This window comes from Castor canadensis, chromosome 1 (assembly GCF_047511655.1).
Source record: "Castor canadensis chromosome 1, mCasCan1.hap1v2, whole genome shotgun sequence".
Taxonomy (NCBI): Eukaryota; Metazoa; Chordata; class Mammalia; order Rodentia; family Castoridae; genus Castor; species Castor canadensis.
Genome location: NC_133386.1, coordinates 38,609,875 through 38,627,177, shown reverse-complemented (window position 1 = coordinate 38,627,177; position 17,303 = coordinate 38,609,875). Strand labels below are relative to the sequence as shown.

General features: G+C 39.8%; 1 protein-coding gene across 7 annotated transcripts in view; it reads left to right on the top strand.

The window, feature by feature from the left end:
- Positions 1–1,039: 1,039 nt before the first annotated feature.
- Positions 1,040–17,303, top strand: part of Rnf217 (ring finger protein 217) — a 111,815-nt gene continuing 95,551 nt past the window's right edge. For all 7 annotated transcript variants that reach the window (XM_020182374.2, XM_074075266.1, XM_074075265.1 and 4 more), the window contains exon 1: positions 1,040–1,912. In XM_020182374.2, coding sequence (XP_020037963.1) covers positions 1,040–1,912 — 873 coding nt within the window. The remainder of the gene's footprint in view (positions 1,913–17,303) is intronic.

Below are 17,303 nucleotides of genomic sequence, written 5' to 3'. Positions count from 1 at the left end.
AAAAAAAACCCTACAAAAACAATTTCCTGAAAAAAAAATCTCAGATTAGTTATTTATTAGTCCTTGTAAAGATTCCAGTTGATGGAGTAGATCGAAAGTGCTTTTTGGATTATTAGTGGGTTTCAAAGATCCTTCCCGCCGCAGTAGGCAGAAAACAGAGTTGCACAGCAGCATTTTGAATAATCCCTCGCATTATTTCTTTGAACTCCACATTCTAGAGTGGCCAGCGTTTCCTAGTGTCAGCTCTCAGCATTGAGTAGCTGGGTAGGAAGTTGTACTCAAGGCGCAGCCCAGAGGCGAGCCTGCTGCTGTGGGTTTTGGAGGCCGAGGGTGAGCTCGGCGCGAGAGCGCATCTCTGCCCTCAGCTCACACCCACTCGGGAGTGCGCGCAGTGCGCGCGGGGCCTGCGCGCGTGTGGACGTGCGGGGAGGTGTGCGCTCCAGGGTGTGCTGAGGAGTGGCGAGAAGGGCTCCAGGTGAAGCTCGCCCAGAGGGAGGTCGCCCGCTCCAGCCAGTCCCTGTCCCTCCGGGGCGAGGGCGGCTGGCTCTCTTCAGCACCTTTCCGGGCGCGCCGCCACAGGCCGCTGGGCCCCTGACCACCCCCACCCCCAACCCAGGCCGCCTGTCCCGCAGCCCAGACGGCCCGTGGCGCGGGACTGACGGCCGCCTCTCCCGGGACTCCTCGGCCCCGCCCGGGGCTCGCGGGGCCAGCAGCACCGCCCCAACCTGCATGAGGGGCGGGCGCCCCAGCGTCCGGAGCGAGCGGCCCTCCGCGCCCCCGAGGCGGTGCCCGGCGGCGCCAGAGGACGAGGACGAGGACGAGGAGGAGGAGCGGGAGGCCGGGCCGGGCTCCGCAATCACCGCGGCCCAGGAGCACGGGCTCCCTGGAGGGAGCTCGGGGTGTCCCGGCCCCGGACGAGGGACCCGGAAGCAGAAGCGGAGCCACCAGTGGAGCTGAGCCGCTGCCCCCGCTGCCCGCCGGCGCCGGGTGGGGGTCCCGGCGGCTGGATGGGCAGCGGCGGCGCGGGCCGCGGGCGGCGATGGGCGAGGAACAGAGCACGGTGAGCGGTTGCGGCGGGCCCCAGGAGGTGCGAGCCCCGGACGGGGGCGCCGCGGGCCACCTCGAGTCTCCGAGGCCGCGAGGGGACAGCGCTGGGGCGCCGGGGCCGCGCGCCGCCTCCGCCGAGCCGAGCGGCGGCGGCCGCGGAAGCGACTCGAGCCGTGTGGACTCGGGCGCCCTGGAACCCGCCGGCAGCCAGGGGACGGCGGGGTGGAAGAAGAGCCCAGCTCAGGGGCCGTCCGCGGGACCCTCACTCGGCGGGCCCCTGAACCCCCAGACTTTGCAACTGCAGCTGGAGCAGGAGGAGGAAGCTGGGCACCGAGACGAGGGAGGGGATGAACAGCAGGAGGCGCCCCCCGGCGAGGAGCCAGAGCCCAGAACCCGCGCCGTGGCCCCCGACGGACTGGTCCGGGACATTCTGGGTCCGCGGCGCCCACCCCATGCCAAGCGACAAGTCTTCTGCTCCGTGTACTGCGTGGAGAGCGACCTGCCGGAGGTCCCCACCGCCCAGCCGCTCTCGACGCCCCTGTCTCCACCTCGGGCTCTGCCGGAGCCGAACCCGTCCAACTTCCCGGCCTCCTTCCCCAGTCCCCAGCTGTCCCTCCCAGCTGACCCCCTGTCCCCCGACGGCGGCAGCATTGAGCTGGAGTTCTACCTGGCGCCCGAGCCGTTCTCTGTGTCCGGCCTGTTAGGTGCTCCACCCTACTCTGGCCTGGGCGGGGTAGGGGATCCTTACGCGCCCCTCATGGTGCTGATGTGCCGGGTGTGCCTGGAAGACAAGCCCATCAAGCCCCTGCCGTGCTGCAAAAAGGCCGTGTGCGAGGAGTGCCTCAAAGTCTACCTGAGCTCCCAGGTAATGTCTGTCCCTCCGGGCCCCTTCTTTTCCCATCATCATTCCAGATCACTGGTGGGGAGGACCCCTTCTCAAGATCTCTGCTCACGGAAGAGGTGACAGAACCTCTGTTATTTGTGTTTTGTCCTGTCTGATTTACTTGAGTGGAATTTAACACTTCTCTGAGCTTTAGGTTTGGGTTGGCAGCTGAAGAAGAACAAGGGATACAGTGAATTTGCCCTCTGCTTATTTCTTTTAGTAGAATGCCTGCAGGGCTTGCTCAAAGGAAGGCAATGAGACTGCCTCATTGCCCTGGCATCCCAGAAACTAACAGACAGTGAGCATGAAGTAAATATTTATGGAGCTGGCAAAGAGAAGGGTTGGAATTAATATTTCAGGGCCATTATACCTGAATTTTAAATTTGTCCCTTTTATATATTCTAGAAAAGCATACGTTAAAAAACAAATTCTTTGGCTCTTGCCTGCTTTTCAGTTTTCTTTTTCCACAGTAAACTTAAAGTACTTTTCTCAACTGAAGTTTTAAGCCAGCACCGTACTTTATTTCCTTAAGAGAGAAACAAAACAGAAAGAGCAAAACAAAGCAAAGGGAGGCTAAGAGGTTTAACCAAACAAGCATCGGTGGAATTTTCCTCCTCTCCTACCTCCTGTTTTGAGTATTGGTTTTTTTTCTTGGAAAGCTTGAGAAGCAGAGTAGTTTTCCTTCACTGCCGATGGTGAATGCTTTCCTCCAACAGTTTTTGGTCTGTGGTGGCTGCCAGTGTTTTGCACAATCTGTAATGCCCTTTGATCCCGTGTCTGATTGTCCTAGGCCCAGTCATCTTTCAAAACCCTGTCTGTTCAGGTGCCAACTCTTCTGTGAAGGCTTACCTCACCCTTCAGGCCACTCCTTGTGTACTTTCAAAATGGTTCTCTCTATCTTACACACACTGAACTTGTTCCCTGTGTGTCTGTTTGTCTTGCTAGACTGTCTGGACAATGTCTTAGAGTTCCAAATCTGGTAGTTTCATATTGAGTCCCTTTCACATTCTAGTGTTTAATTTACACTGGCTAAAGTGAGCTGAACAGGGCTCCGCAGAGTGGTTCCTTTATGTTTTGTGGCTAATCCATGCTTGTGTCTAGACTGAAAGTGTATAGTGGGCACAATTGAAAAATGCAAAGAGAAACTTATGCAGAATGGAATGTTACACAAACAGTAACTTGGCCCAAATTGCTGAGATTATCCAAATGTCTGTAAGAGTCCATGATGTCTCTTTCAGGCTTTATCCACAAATGGATACTTAAAACAGGAGGAATGTCTGCTGCTTGTTGTGGTTGTTTCTATGACATCACCATCAAACAAATATGCTGCCATCCAAGTGCAAAGCCTCCTGGTGGGATTCAGACATTCCCAAAATATGGGCTTTGCTCCAAAGAAGTTACTGTGAGCAAATGTGTACACAGAACAATATAAAGTAGCATATAATGAGATGTAAGCAGAGTAACAATACCAGATTGTACTTAACTATTAAATGCTGGATATAAATACCAGTGGGTTTAGATGTTCAAAGGAAGGACTTATGGTGGATTGTGTACTTTGCTAAGCAGTTTGATTTCCTTAAAGTGGGCCTTTTCCCCAAAGCATTTTCTTTCATTTATTAGCTAGTTTTAGAAAGTCAGTGTTTTAATCTGAAATGGAGAAGAGAAGAAATGGGGGATATAGTTTAGCAAGGTGAGTCAAGTGATCATTGCAACATATATCCACAAAAACTCCTTTGAAGTGTCGTAGGTATCTGAAACTTGTCTGCAGTATTTATGACATGTAAGTTCCTGATCTTTTCCCAAAGCATTTGATAGCACGTTTAGTAGAGAAAAATACAAGTTTTTAAAAAAATAATAAACAATGAAGGTTGAGTCCTAAAGTCAGGCATGCTTCCACTTCAGGTCTTTTGTACTTGTTCCCTGTGCCTAGAACATCATACTCCCTCCATCCCTTCTCTCTTTTAGGTCTTTATTCAGATGTGACTCCCTTGTGGCCTTTACTGACCAACCATTCTAAAGTTGAGATTCACCTCACACTCCTTGCATCTCTTTCCTGGTTTTCATATTGTCCATAGCACTAGTATTCCCTGTCTTGTATTTAAGTAATTAAGTTCCATAAAGATAGGAGTTTTCACATGATTTGTTCACTTCTATCAGATGTCCAGTAGTTCAATAGTTCTGAGCTTGCTCCAGAAACAAATCAATAGGTTTTCTAAGTTTGTTATTAAACTTAAAATTAAAAGTTTAAACTTTTAGTTTATAAAAACTTAGGCTTTTTCAGTTGAATAAAAGCATAAGCTACAGTTGTAATATTTCTGATCTGACTCTTTAATACTAAGGTCTTTTCTACCTTATACCCACTGTCACTTAGCAGTGTGCCTTAATTTCCTCATCAGTGAATGATTGTGTTAACCTGCCAGTTCCAGACCAAAACCTTATCTAAGTGCATGGTTGTTGAGCTGCCTTTTTGAATCAGATCAAAAATGCATAGTGAGTGCTTTCCTTGTCATCAGGATTTGTTGACAGATGTAAATGTGGCAGCTTTAACTTACAGGGCTCTGAAGACCTTTTCAAAAAAGTGATATACTTAAAGATCTATTAGTGACTGTTTTAATCATTCTTTTGAGTTTGTGCCACATAGTACATTATTTAATATTTAAGAAAATTAAGCAGAATATCTATTAAGGATTTTATGCAGACATTAAAAAGGCATATTAAATGTGAGTTGGAATATTGCCTGGTTCAGTGAACATTCTTCTGAAAGGAAATACTGAATTATCTGAAAGAATACATGAATTTGGAAGATAGGAATGCAGAGTTTTTGATGATAAGTCTATCTCCATTAGTGCCAGGGAATAACTATATGACAAAGAATAATGGGTAGGTGTGGACAGTATTTCACTACAGACCAAACGGTTTAGGTAGTGACTTAAATATCTCTATTTTTCAAGGCATAATTGCTCTCTAGTTGTTTTGAGTGGGGAGAGAGAAACTCTTCTTATTGTAATGGCTTTTCAGTACAGTTTCTGATAGCCATGGTCAAGCATTGAACTGGTAGATTAGGATTCTTATTGTCACATTAAGTGCTCACTTAGAGGTTATGTGGTGGAAGTTATATTGGTATATACATTCTTCATACATGCATTTCTCAGACCTACATATAAATCAGACTGACACACACAGTCTCAGGGATGTCTGCAGGTTCCTACAGGTTTCTGAGTTCTCTTAAGTGCTGACCTACTCAGCTGGTTTGGCCTTTTCCACATTATCCTAGGAAAAAAGATTATCTGTTGCCCTCTTTGTTTCATAGAATATTATGCTCATTTCAGAAATCCTCCACATATATCTTGCCTTTATATTTTTATTTAAACAGGAAAATGTTATAAATATGAAATATTAATATTTAATACTTTGGATAAAGAGAAAATTGAGCATACTAAAGGGTTTGCTAAAGGTAGCAGCTGTTGTGGCTTTCACCACTTTGCTTAAAAGTGCTAGGGATTGGCAGATGCATGCCACTTGGAACGTATACACCTGTCCAATGAGTATTAATAGTGACAAGCAACACATTTCTTCTACAGATTGTTAGCAAAACAGCTGCTGGATGGTAATGCCCTAAAATGACTGCTGCTGTAATCACTGTGTAATCAGGGACCTACAAGCAAAAACTAAAATATTCTATTGCTACACTCTTAAGTCATGCATATCACCATGGGTAAAAGTGTAACCTAAGTTTTTTTCCCTTTAAACCTTATAGCAATCTGAATATTTTTAGAAACCATTGCATTCAATATGGAGTTTCAATGCCATTTACAGATCCTCCCATACCAGGTGTGATTTCAGGAATCCTGAAAGTGCGAAGAATAATAAAAGACTGAAGTTAATTTTGAAGTCACTCTACAGATTTTAAAAGTGAGAAATAAGACGTATGTAAGCTTAATGCTTTTCTTTTTGCCGGGTGTGTGTGTGTGTGTGTGTGTGTGTGTGTGTGGTGTGTGTGTGTGTGTGTGTGTGTGTGTGTGTGTGTGATGTATGTAGGTATGTATTTGGAAGGTGCAGTAACATTTGCCTTCACACCTTTTTGACTCATGTCCTTGTTTTTCTTTTTTCTCATTTCATTTCTCTTCAATAATTTATTTTTTCTTTTACTTTTGGAAATCTGATTTTAATTGGCATTTAGTTTCTGAGAGGAATCCCTGTCAAGGGCAGAGTCCTGGGGCAGCAAGACATGGTCCTACTGCTCTCTGGGTATTTCTCTCCCTTCTGTCTGGAGATGAGGTTACATAGAGAAAATCTTCAGCGTGCTCTACTGCCTAAAAGATCTCAAATAACATTACAAGCACTTCTCACCTAAAGCATCGACTGATACCTTTAGTGTGCAGTCTACAGTCCTCCGCTCTACCAACTGAACTATTGAAGGATGCGCCAACTGATACCTTAAGTTTGTGATTTTTTTTTCTCCTAGGGTAGAACTTAGCTTTTATATTCGAGTGCTCCTCCTTAGTCCTGATATAATAGACATAAAAAAGGAAATCATTAGAACTTGATCTCTCAGTTTTTTATTAAGAGTTTGTAGGAGGCAAAGTAGACAGCTGAGGGCAATATTTTTTTTAATTTACTCACTTGCTAGTGTCCTGTTTATTCATTTAGCAAACATATATTGGGTGTAAGTATGCCAAACACTGTGATATACACTGCAAATATATTGTGCCCTCAGGAAACTATCTTACAGCCTTGTTGGCAGTATTTTTTTCAGTTTCCTTTCCGGGAGGTTTTTATTAAAACAGTTCTGGGATACCAGCTAATTTTTTATTAAGTACCTTTAATCCACAATAATCCATTACTTATTTATATATATCTCTTTATAATATTAGAATGCCTTCCAGTTGTTGGAAATAGAATATTTGTAAATATCTTATTCCTTTCAGAATATTTACTACCTTAACTTAAAAGCAAATATAATTTTTGCTGTATTTGTTTTGGATCATTCATGACAGTATGACAAATATTTAAAGTTATAATACTTTTTGTTTTGGTTTGGTGAAATGAACCCTGGGGCTGGAACATGCTAAGCACATTCTCTACCACTGCATAGCCCCAACCACTAAAGCAATAATAATTTTAAAAATGTGTTTATTTTGTTCAAATTCACTTTGCCCGAAGGGTTTTATATGATAAACTAAAATGAACCTTCTCAAATTAAGTTCTCTCTTAAAACAAAAATTGTCTATAAGAAAATATGTATATCAGTATATACACATATATGTATATATTATCAGTATATACATATATATAGTATACGTCAGTATATATCGTTCTCTGTCAATGTTACCAGTTCCATTTACCCCATCAGTTTTAATACTGTCTTTCAATCAGTTTTGAGACAATTGTACTTGAATTTGTACATATCTATATATAGTAAGAGCAACCATATTTTGAACTTTTGTATTCTAAGCATTCTTATGCATACTTTACTATTTAATTCTAATTCACTTATATATTAATACTTATGCCATAACAGGCACTATTGTAGGTGTTGGAGATAGAAGGAATTAAAATAGATAAAGCCCCTGGCTTAATGGAATTTATATGTTAGGCTATGAAGGAGACAGAAGATAGAATAAGTTTTTAATATGTTAGAGATAATAAGGGTTATGGAGGAAAAGAAACAAGGGGAGGTGATAAGAGATCGTAAAGATGGGGTTGTACTTGATGCATTTATAGGTGTTATGGAGAGTCTTGTTTTTTCTTTTAACAAGGTGACTGGAGTTGAGACCTTCATGATGGCAGTGAAGTGACAAACCTTATGAATATCTAAGAGAATGGCCAGTATAGAACTAGTTCCTGAGGCAGGAGACTGCTTGGCAGTATTCCAGGAGCTATAGGTATGCCAAGAAGATGATGACAGAAAGGGGTAGGCAAAAATGGGACAGGGATTCAAGGATATAATGAATTTGCATTTAGACAGGCATGGTGGCACATGACTGTAATCTTAGCATTCTAATCCTAGCCTTTAGGCTGAGGTAGGGGGATCTTGAGTTCAAAGTCATCCTAGGGGACATAGTGAGTTTAGGTCAATCTGAGCTACATAGTGAGACCTTGTCTCAAAAACCAAACTAACAACAAAACAAAAAAGAATTTGTGTTTCCTCTTAGTGGAATGGGAAAGTATAAAGAAGTATTTGAACGGAAAAGTAACCAGATGTGACATTACTCTGGAGAATACTTTGTAGAAGTCAAATGAAAGTAAAAAGGTCAGTTAGAAAATTATGTCAGTATTCCAGAGAAGAAATGGTAGTTTAGTCTACAGTAATAGAAGGTGTATATAGTTTAAACTGTTTGAATTTTGAATATATTGTGAAGTTAGAGCTGACAGAATTTGCTGATTGGATGTAGAATGAGAGAAAAAGTTAAGGATGACTAAGGTTTTGAGCCCAAGCAATTAGGAAAATGGGGTTGTCATTTATTAAGATGAGATTACTGTTGGAGGACTAGGGGTAGACAGAATGAGGAGTTTGAAATGCTGTTTATGAAATTGTGTTCAGACATTCACAAAAGACTGCTGTAGCAGTTAGTGTCTGCATTTAGCAGACAGATCTGAGTAGAAGGTGTGACTTAAACACCTATGACATTTAGATGGTACTTAAAACCACGAGATTGAAGAATGTTTCCTTGGGATTGATAATAGATAGAGAAGGAGGATCAAATACTGAATCTGACCATATCAATGTGTAAAAATATGAAGTCTGGGATATGAAAGAACCAGCAAAGAATTTGGAAGGGAGAGGGCCAATTAAAACTGTGATAGAGTGAGAAGAGGAGGATAAAGAGAACAATGGTGAGGGTGATTCAAGTATGATATATTTGATATATTGTAAGAGCTTTTATAAATGCCACAATGTACCCCTAGCACAACAATAAATAAGTTAAAAAAAAAAAAGAACTGAGATAGAATGCCTATCCAGAAGTCAAACAAAGACCATGTTAAAAGGGAAGGCGTAATCTTCTGTGTCTGATGCTTTTGAGTTCCAATAGGACCAGGTCTGAAATTGACCATCAGCTTTTCTAACAAGGAGGTGTACATGAACCAGGGCTGTTTTCAGTGGCAGTCATGGGGTTGGCCTTCTCATTAGAGTGGGTTCAAGAGAACAGGAATAACTCCATTTTAGACCATGGGTAGTAGAATGTTGTGTGAGGAAATTCAAGAGTAGAGATTCAGTAGCCTGCTCAAAGTCACAAGCTAGGAAATGTTGAAAGTGGGAGTTAAGTTCAGATCTGTTTGGTTCTAAAGTGCATGGCTCTTTTACGTACTTTAAATTTATTCTTTTTTTTTTTGCAAGATAATAACTTTCTTTTAAGTTAATGTTCATGTTGTGCAAAATCACATGTCTTCCATCCTAAGAAAGAGAAGAAACTCTTTATGATTTGAGAAAGTAGAAGGCTCTCTCCCGAACTTAAATAAAAAAAAAAATTGCCAAACTGTACTTCATCTCCATGTGAGAAAAGCAAGAGGAATTCAGGTTAGAAAAGCTCTGTTTGACTTACTATTAAGTTTTAGTATCAGCAGTCACTTCTGTTTTCTTCCTTTTTGGTCATTACTCTTATTTTCATTTGAGCTTTCTTTTATTTTATTGTCTTTTAATGTTGGTATCTTTGTGGTTCTATCTTAACATCCTTCCCTTCTTACTTTAAACATTATTAAATGGTACCATCTCATTTACCCTATAGTTGCAAGTAACACCTATATGCTACTGACTCCCAAATCTTTATCTTAGCCCCATATGGTACCTTTGATACCATATAGCCATCTCTTCCTTGGGCAATTCCAGTTGGATGACCTACCTGTAGCCATATTAAACTTAGCTTCTCAAAACTAATTCCAACTTTCTTCTCTTCTTTCCCACATTTCCAAAGCTTTCTTCCTCCTTTGGGACTTCCGGTTTCCATCAGTTGTTCCCAGATCAGTAACTGGGGATTATCATTGAGTTTTTCCCCTTTCTCATCTCCCACCATCTAGTCCTTTCAGTTCTAGTTCTTAAAACATTTGTGAATTCTTCTCTACCTCTCTCCAGTTCTGCTATCATTTCCTTTGCTTGAGTCACCACCAATTCCTTCCTAGATTCTAACAGCAGCTTCCAACTTGGTCCCAGTGCTATAATCCTGATTATTTCCAATCATTCCTCACACTAAAGGCAGATAGTTCTTTATAAAATACAAGACTGTTCTTGGCACTCTTTTTCTTCGCCTTTCAGTATCTGCCTCTTGCTTTTAAAGTAGAATGTAAACTTTATAATAGTGTTAACATGTCCCTAAATGATCCTAACTCTTGTGTACCTCTCCAGGCTTTGTTTCTTATCAAGAACCCCTCAAGCTTTCAGCCATATTAAACTTTTTTTCTTTTGTTCTTTGAATACCAATGACACTCTTAATTATGAGTCTTTGCCTCAGTACTGTGAACTTCTGTCTTGGGGGAATCATTTTTCTTTCTTTGCTGTTCCAACTCCTTTTACCTCTTTCATACCTATTCATTCTTCTAGTCTCAGGTTAGACATTCTTCTGTGAGAATTCCCCTGGACCCCCCATATCTGGGTTAAGCATTTTTCTATATTCTTTGATAACCATCTTTACTTGAGGTTATCAAGCAATATAGGAGTCTTGTAAGAGTCCATTTCATTGTGTTGCTTCTTCCCCGTTCTGCTCTTCCATTAGATTATAAAGCTTGTGTATATAAAGAATTACTAATCTTTTTTTTCTGATCAGTTTCCTAGTTCTTTGTGTGTGTTGTTGTGGCATGAGTATGTGTGGAATAGGCTTATTTATTTATTCCATAAATAATATACCAAGAATGGTGTTGTAAATATATAAACTATTAGATAGTTTGGATATTGAAAGTCCTCTGAAGGCCCATATATTGAAGGCTTGGTCCCCAGTCTGTGGCACAATTGGGAAGTGGTAGGATGCTTAGGAGGTGGAGCCTAGTGTAAGGAAGTTAGGAACATGGTCTTGAAGAAGATACTGAAACCCTGGCTCTTCCTTTCTCTTTCACTTCCTGGTCAACACCATGTTCTCCCACCACCACAGGCCTAAAGCAACAAAGCTAAGTGACCATGGGTTTAAACTGCTGAAATCATGAATCAAAATAAATCTTTGCTTCTTACAAGTTGGTTATCTCATGCAATTTTGTAACAGTAACTGAAAGCTGACTAACATGGATAGTCAAAATGATTTTTTTAAATGACAGTTCACCATTTCATTATCTTGATTGTAACATGTAACTTCCCATAGCTTTACATAAAGATTCTAGTTCCTAGCACCACCAGTAAGATTTGGTGACTCTTGTCCTCTTCAGACCCTTCTGTCATAATGTCCTTCCTGTGGTTAATTCCCTTTAGCCTTGAGATCTCAGTCTTAACTTTTAAGTCTCCATTCTGAATCAGTCCTGCTGTTGATACTCCTAGAGCCCTTTTTACCCTATAAGCATTGTATTTATCCCTCTTTTGTCACTATATGTTTGTGTGATGATTGATATTTGATTCTATGATATTAGTGACCCTCACCCGCATATCTCTGAGATGCTTTCATAATTAGCAAATACTTCAGAGTCCAGAACAGAGAGGTACAATAAATATTTGTTAATGTCTGAGGGAATGATTGAAAATAAACTATTATATGTTTAGGTCAATAGAAAAATAAGGTAAATATTTGAATCTGAACATTTGATATCTTGTTCCACAATATATTTAAATTTCGAATGTAAGAAAATATCCTGGCCAGAGTCTTTATCTTGTAGCATCCCTGATCACTGAGGCCTTTCTTCTTTAATTATAACCCCTATTCTGGTACTCTGCCTCTTGCTTAACAAATTCCTACAGAACCTAGGGACTTAAGATGGACCATTTTATTTTGATCATGACATTTGAGTAAGGAATTTGGGAAGGGCTCAGCTGCCTAGTTTACCCCTGGGGTTTCTCATGCGTTTATAGTCAGATGTCAGCTCATTCAGTTGGCTGGCAGCTGATCCTGGCTGTTGTCAGAGAGCTCAGCTGTGACTGTCTACCAGAGTGCCTGCATGTGGCCTTGCCAGCATGGCAGTCTCAATATCAGAGTTGGAGGCTGACTTCCCTCAGACCCACTGTCCCAACCAAGTATAAGCTGCATGGTCTCTTCTGCACTAACTTGGAAGTTCCTTGCATCACTTGAGCAAAGCCATCATAAGCCCATCCAGATTCAGTAGGAAAGGATGTTGACCTCAACTCTTTGAGGGCGTGTGTCAAAGCATTTAGAGCTATAGTTTAAGAACTATCACATGCCCACAGACAAAAATCAGGAATGTTGGGAGTTTAGGTGATAAGGTTTTTTTAGAGCCTGAATTTTAACATTTTAAAAAATCATGTCTTGTTAATCATTTAACTATTTCCAACTCATATCATATATATTGGTTAAAACACTTTAGTATTGTCTTCTTGTGCTTCATCTTTAAATAATTTAATAATGGGGGTTCACTTCAAAGCTTATACAGAAACTGTTCTTTTTTAGAATTATGTATAATATTGTAACTAAAATTTGTTAAGGTCAGGGTCAGCTTCTAATTTTTCTGATTAGTACCACTTAAAATTATTCTTTATTGTATAATTTCCTTTCTATTATATCGGAGTTAGAGCTTCAGTGCATTTGAAAAAGTTAATATATTTCTGGATAAAAAGTTGATATTGCATATTTTCTGTAGTACAAGCATATTCTATTCAGAAATAGTATTTTTTTAATGGTGCTGCAGAATAACCATTCTGGTGAATCTTTCTTAAATTGGTCTACTCTTGGAATTTTATTATATTCTAGTTTATGTGGATGATTTTGTTTATTAACTTCTTCTTGAATAGGTAACTGTTTAAATTTATAGTATATATTCTTAACTTTCTTAGTGGTTAAAGATCTGTGAGCCCTGAAAGAGAGGGAGAATATTGCTTTTATGATGTGATCTTTTTTTCTTTTTTCCTGGCTCAGGTGACTAAATTCTGGGCTTATTCATTCATGTGAATGACTAATCCTTTTTTAAATCTTCCTAAGCTATTTGCCTCAGTAATATTCTCTACTATAAGATTCAGAAGCTAATTATAGCCTACCTAGCAAATTACTTCCCTTTTTGTGGTGTTCATTCTTGCTGTATTTCCTCACACGATCATTGGCCATACTCTGTTCATGAGGCTCATAGTTGTGTGTGGCAAGTTCAGTAGCCACAGCTTTTCCCTGGTTGCTGAACAATTTAGAACAGTAGGGAAGATGGAACAATTGCTTATAAGCCATTTTTCCTAGTGTTTAGAGTTTAGTTAATAGGTGCAAAACAATAATGGTGGCACAATTCTATGACTTTCCATTTAATCCTATTTTAACTAGTTTTACCCTTAAGTGTCATTGTTCTCTTACCCTCCCCGCCCTACACATCATTTTTCCTCAAGATTGTTTCTGGAAGAAAACACTTTGAAAATAATAGGTCCTAATAGTAAAGAAAGAAATATTGTGCGTTTCTATGTGCTTTACGTTAAAATTATGTATGTGCATATATATGTACACACACATATGCAGTCTGTCTGCCTGTCAGGTTTTCAAGTTTTTTTAATATCTGTCACAAGAGGAATGTTTGCTGATTTTGAATTTGGAAAATTCAAGTATACTCATTTCCAGTTAAGTTTATGTATTTCAGGTGTAGTTTGAATCAACCAAAATAGATAACCCTAGGGTTTGCTTTTTTTGTTGTTGTTCTGAGTTTTAATGTCACTCAGTGAGTCACCAAGGCTTTACTGTTAAGATGAGGGAAGAGCTTAGAAAGAACACTTGGAAGAAAACATTGAAAGGATAGTAATTTTTTCTAATTCTTCACTTGTATTTGTCTAAATGAAGAGCTTCTGAGAGATTTTAACACACTTAAATTTAAAAACTTAGCACTTTCTGTTTAGGTTCAAAAATAGTTGATTGTCATCAGGGAAGATGTAAATCTATTAGTTCATTTTCAGCAATAATTTTTGCATAACTGATAGATGACACACAAAAGTAATTATAATTCTTTAGCAAACATAGGCAACAATGCACACTGTCTTGCCTATAAATGTGTGAGCTGTCTTTTTAGGTACAACAATTGTTAAAACAGCATCAAAATGAACAGAACATAGACTTTAAAAGCCCCAAATTGTGAAGCGCTGTAGAAAACTTTTCAAGAATCATGAAGCCAGTTCAATGACATTGCTTTTATAATTACTAGTGATAGCAACATGTCTTCATATCATTAATTAGTAAAGTTAAAGTTAAGATGTGAAAAAAAGAATCACAGGATCTTTTGTGCTATTCTGTTTTAACATCCTTTGGCTTGTTATAATCTAGGTGAATTGAATAGAGCCTTGTTGGTTTGTTCAGGGCATTAATGAGGCCAAGGTCAAGCAGGCAGTTCTCACCATCTGGTTAAGGACATGTTAATCTGTGGCATAGACTCTCCTTAACCTTGCACAGTCATATTATAAAGTGTCTGCTTCTAATTGTAGGATGCAGGAATTACTATTAATCTTTTCTCCTTGTCTGGGAAAACAAATTAAAGCACATGTTGACTAGGTAAGTGACTAGTGGGTTGCAGAGACTTTTACATAGAGGAATCTTTTCTTCCACTGGCCAAGACTTTCTTTTCTTTCACTGTAGTTAAGAGTTAGAAAATCTGTTCTCTAGTACACAGTTGGAATCAAAGGGGAGGGGAACTAAAGTATTCTTATTTTCATATTAAAAGTGCTTACTGAGCCCAGAATGTTTGCTCAGCACCGTGCCCGTCACTATGAGAGGAGACAGTGTACCTTTTTACTGAGCAGTCCATCATCCACATCTTAGAAAGTTTAAAAATTCAGCAGGGGAAAACAAAGCTCTCCAGGCAGAGATTAGAGAATGGTGCTGATTACTGACCTAAGTTGTCCTAGGAAGGGAAAGCTGTGTTTTTAGGAGTAGAAAAAGTTGGAACTGGCTATCGTCTGAAAAGTGGTTGTTGCGTATAGAGAGGGTAGGAGAAGAAAGGGGATGAACAACTTGCTAAGTTAGCTGGACTGAGGAAGCACACTTTCACACTTGTGGAAATAAAGAGATAGGATGTGCAGGTAACCATGAGTGGAGACGTCTCAGATAGTGTGGCAGATACAAGTGAAAAGGGGAGAGCTGGATAGGTGAGAGCAAGAGTCAGCAGAACAGAGAGTTCAGCTCAGTGCTGAGCTCCATAGGCAAAGCCTAGAGTACACACAGGTGTGGCAGATTTCTAGAACTGCAGGAGGTAGTGTGGCTGCAGCAGCAAAGAGAGCAGAGAGGAGCTATGGGTTAAATTGTGTATTTCCTCTGTGGAATCCATTTTTCGTACTGTGATGGGGAGTCATCAGACAGTTTGGTAGTGCTGTAAAATGGTTATGAATGCTTTAAAAGCATTCTGCCTCTGTGTGAAAAATGACCTGTGTTTAGGGATGAGGTGGAAGGAATGGAAATGAGGAAATTGCTAAGAGGTAATTGCAGAAGACCAGAGTAGAGGTGACAGTGGTTCTCACTACTACAGGCAGTGAAGATGTCTGTCTCATGTTCTGTCACTTAACTTGCCTGAACAGTATGTTGGGAGCGCCTTGCCTTGTCACAGCAGCATACCATGCCAGTACCTGTGGACTGGGCTGTTGAAAACCCCATGTGCAGCCCCGTACACTGCTGCAGTCTGTCTTTCAAGCATCATAGGTTTAACTAAACCTTTTTTCCACTTGACTCCCTCTTGGATTTTACCTATCTGGGATAGATTTGTGTTTTGTTGTTTTTGTCAGTTGGGTTTTGTGTGTATGCGTGTTTCTTTTTTTTTTTATTCATTTATTCATATGTGCATACATTGTTTGGGCCATTTCTCCCCCCTTGCCCCGCACCTGGGTTTTTTTTAATTGTTTGGTTTCAGAGACACTATGTAAAAAGTCACTGACTAAAAATATATTGCAAAGATATTTGTCATTGTTTTACTGATTGTGAGAACCAGTTTTTGTTTTTTTTTTAATTAACCATTCTCTGCTTCCTAATTTTTTAAATAATTTTTCAGTCTTTTCTCAATTTGGTGCTGCAGGGGCTTGCCTTTATAACCATGTAAAACAAATAGGAGCTTCTGTCCTCCTCTTCCCTTAGATAACAGAGGTCTTGTTGGCTAACAACTTTTAGTAATGCCAGGATGAATTTTTTTCAGAATTCTATTTAGTGCTTGTCCCTATTTTGTTGAATTGTTTTAGTAACTGTTCTTTTCTTCCCCAGTTAATTCCTACTCAATTATGCATATTCCTCTTTTCCTTGTAACTCCTGTTTTTATAACTGTGTTCTAGTCTAAGTTCTACTTCCTCTGCTTTACTGGCAAAGGCCCTGGGGTCAGAGCTTAACCATACAGGGCTGTTCTGTTTTGATTGTGGCTGTCTTTTTCTTTGTTTTTTTGTAAGCATCAGTGATAAAGTAATTACTTAAGCAAAGATTTGTGTTGTTGATTTTGTACTGAGTAACTGAGTTGTCCCTTACTCTGAACTTGACAGCCCTGAGGTGTTTCTTCTAGTTACATTCTATATCAGTCATAAAACAATATTGATGTTATTTTTGATCACATTTTATCTTTTGTTCCATGGTGTGTGCTGCCTCGATTTTAGAAGAATATGTAAATATGTACACTTGTTTCATGGTCAGTTTCTCAGTTTTCCCTCCCTTAACCTTACCACCAAGAAAAAATAATTTAAGGAGTAGTACTTACTAAATTTAAGATATTTTCAAATTAGGTAGTGTAGTCAAAAGTACTGGATGTTGTACAGGAGTACTTAAAGGTCTTAAAAATGATTATAAGGCAGTTTGGGAAAAGTTGAAGTAATATAAAAATTTGACTTTATGTTTAGAACTTTCATTAAATTTTGTACTGTAATTTCAATTCTTTGCTAGGAATTTAACTACTTTTCTCCCTGTATTAATTTTTCTGTCAAAAGTCAACTCATTTCAAAATGAATTTAGTGTTTACAAAACATTCCTTCTTTTTTTTTTTTTTTTTTTTAAATGCTAGCTAGTTTTTTAGGTGTCTTACCTAAACATTCCTTCTTAAATGTGAGTAGACTTATGTTTTGGGTCTCAATGTGTAACATTTATCCTCAAATTATGTATTTTGTTGACAAATAGAAGGTATTTCATAAGGCATTCAAGGTGCTTTTTCTTTTTTCCAACTGCATACAAAACTGATTTATTTTTTGAAAAAATCATTATTGCATAAAAACAAAAAACATGTAAGATCAACCAAGGAGGGAAAAGAAGAGAAAATACAAGTAAATGATACTAGGAATATAAAAAGCAATAACTACAGATTTAGAACA